Source organism: Myotis brandtii, unplaced genomic scaffold (genome assembly GCF_000412655.1).
Source record: "Myotis brandtii unplaced genomic scaffold, ASM41265v1 scaffold334, whole genome shotgun sequence".
NCBI lineage: Eukaryota > Metazoa > Chordata > Mammalia > Chiroptera > Vespertilionidae > Myotis > Myotis brandtii.
In genome coordinates, this window is record NW_005362885.1 from 144,936 (window position 1) to 146,490 (window position 1,555).

The 1,555-nt window shown below is 66.4% G+C and overlaps 1 protein-coding gene across 1 annotated transcript in view; it reads left to right on the forward strand.

The window, feature by feature from the left end:
- Nucleotides 1-1,555, forward strand: part of PEX10 (peroxisomal biogenesis factor 10) — a 4,223-nt gene that overhangs the window by 1,131 nt on the left and 1,537 nt on the right. The window contains exons 3-4 of the mRNA XM_005871305.2: nt 8-163; nt 1,448-1,551. Coding sequence (XP_005871367.1) covers nt 8-163; nt 1,448-1,551 — 260 coding nt within the window. The remainder of the gene's footprint in view (nt 1-7; nt 164-1,447; nt 1,552-1,555) is intronic.

A 1,555-nucleotide genomic window follows, 5' to 3' on the forward strand; every position in this document is an offset into this window, starting at 1 on the left:
CAGGCAGGTGGCGGCCCTGCCGGAGCCGCAGAGGAGGGCGCTGCTGAGGGCCGTGCTGGTGTTCAGGCAGGGCCTGGGCTGCCTCCACCGGCTGCACATCGCCTGGTTCTACATCCACGGCGCCTTCTACCACCTGGCCAAGAGGCTCACCGGAGTCACCTACGTAAGTGCGGGTGCCGCCGCCCCGGCTTGCTCCGGGTTCGCCTGCGTAGGGTCGGCTCTTCAGGGCCTCTGGGCTAGCAGTCATGGGGCTGGGCCCAAACCCTCCACTGGGTTTTGTTGGTTCCCATTTTGCTAAAAACAAAACACAAAACAAAAAACAACCAAGGAAGTTTAGTTTCCACAAACCCTGAGGGTAGGGCAAGTCTGCCTCGGGCCACACCTGGTGCAGGTCCTGCGCCTGCTCCTTCCTCAGAGCACAGGCCTGTGGCCACACCTCCCAGGCTGCCCTGATGGTGGGTCACGTGTAGGTGTGTCTCCTGACGTACGTGAGCCCCAATGCTGACAGCACCCCGCTAGTCTTCCCTAGTCTTTGCCGCCCGCTCTGCTGGAGGACACTTCACACCCTCCTGTCCCAGTTCCCTGCCCCAGTCACCTAGAAGCCGCCCTGGGACCTGCCTGCCCACCAGAGGGTCTCCGGCCCCCTCTCCTGGCTGCTCCCAGCACTGTGCTCCCTGTGAGGAAGCCCCCCCTCCCCCTGCCCCTCTTCACCTCCCTCAGCGCATGGTCCCGGGCGCCGGTGCCTCCCCGTGGTCCAGTCTCATCCCCACGGGCTCCTCTGTGTTGCTGAGCTGCTGTCACTAAGGAGCCTGGAAACGCGAGGCGAGGCTCAGAGGGCTTTTCCCTCCGCTGGGCCCCGGGCTGCCCTGGGCTCTTCTCTGCCAGGCACCAGGCCCGGCCGGTCTGCTGACGGCCACCTCCGTTCCCCGCCAAGGGAAGGGAGGCGGGCAGTGGACATGGCCAGAAGCTGCCCCGTCACTGGCTGCAGGAGGGGCCGGCTGGCACAGTCAGCCAGTGGCGTAGTGGCCTGATCCTGCCCCACACGGTGGTTGGCAGCAGCTGCCACGGGAGCTGCTCCTCCCCGCTGGGTGCTCTTCCTCTGGCTTCTTTGCTGGTTCCTTTCCTCTCGGTGTTGGGGTCCCTGGATGTCCCCCCCCCAAGTGTGCAGCCAGAGTGGTCAGCACACTTCTCGCTCCTCGCTGCTCTGCTGGGACGAGGCCCTGAGCTGTCCAGCAGCGTCCCTGACTGCCCCCCACCTGTGCTCAGGCCCTGGAGGTGCCCCTGCCCTCCTCACTCACCTGAGGCCCATGCCATCCGTTCTCCATTCCCGTGCACCGAGGGGGCAGGGCTGGGCCTCATTTGACAGGACACTCGAGTGCAGGCAGGGCTGCCTCCAGGCGGTCCAGTCTGTGTGCCGGTCATGACTGTCCCCTGGGGTCCCTGACAGCTCCGCCTCCACCGCCCGCCTGCAGAGGACCTGCGGGCCCGGGCCAGCTACCGGCTGCTGGGCCTGGTCTCCCTGCTGCACCTGGCGCTGTCCCTGAGCCTGCAGCTC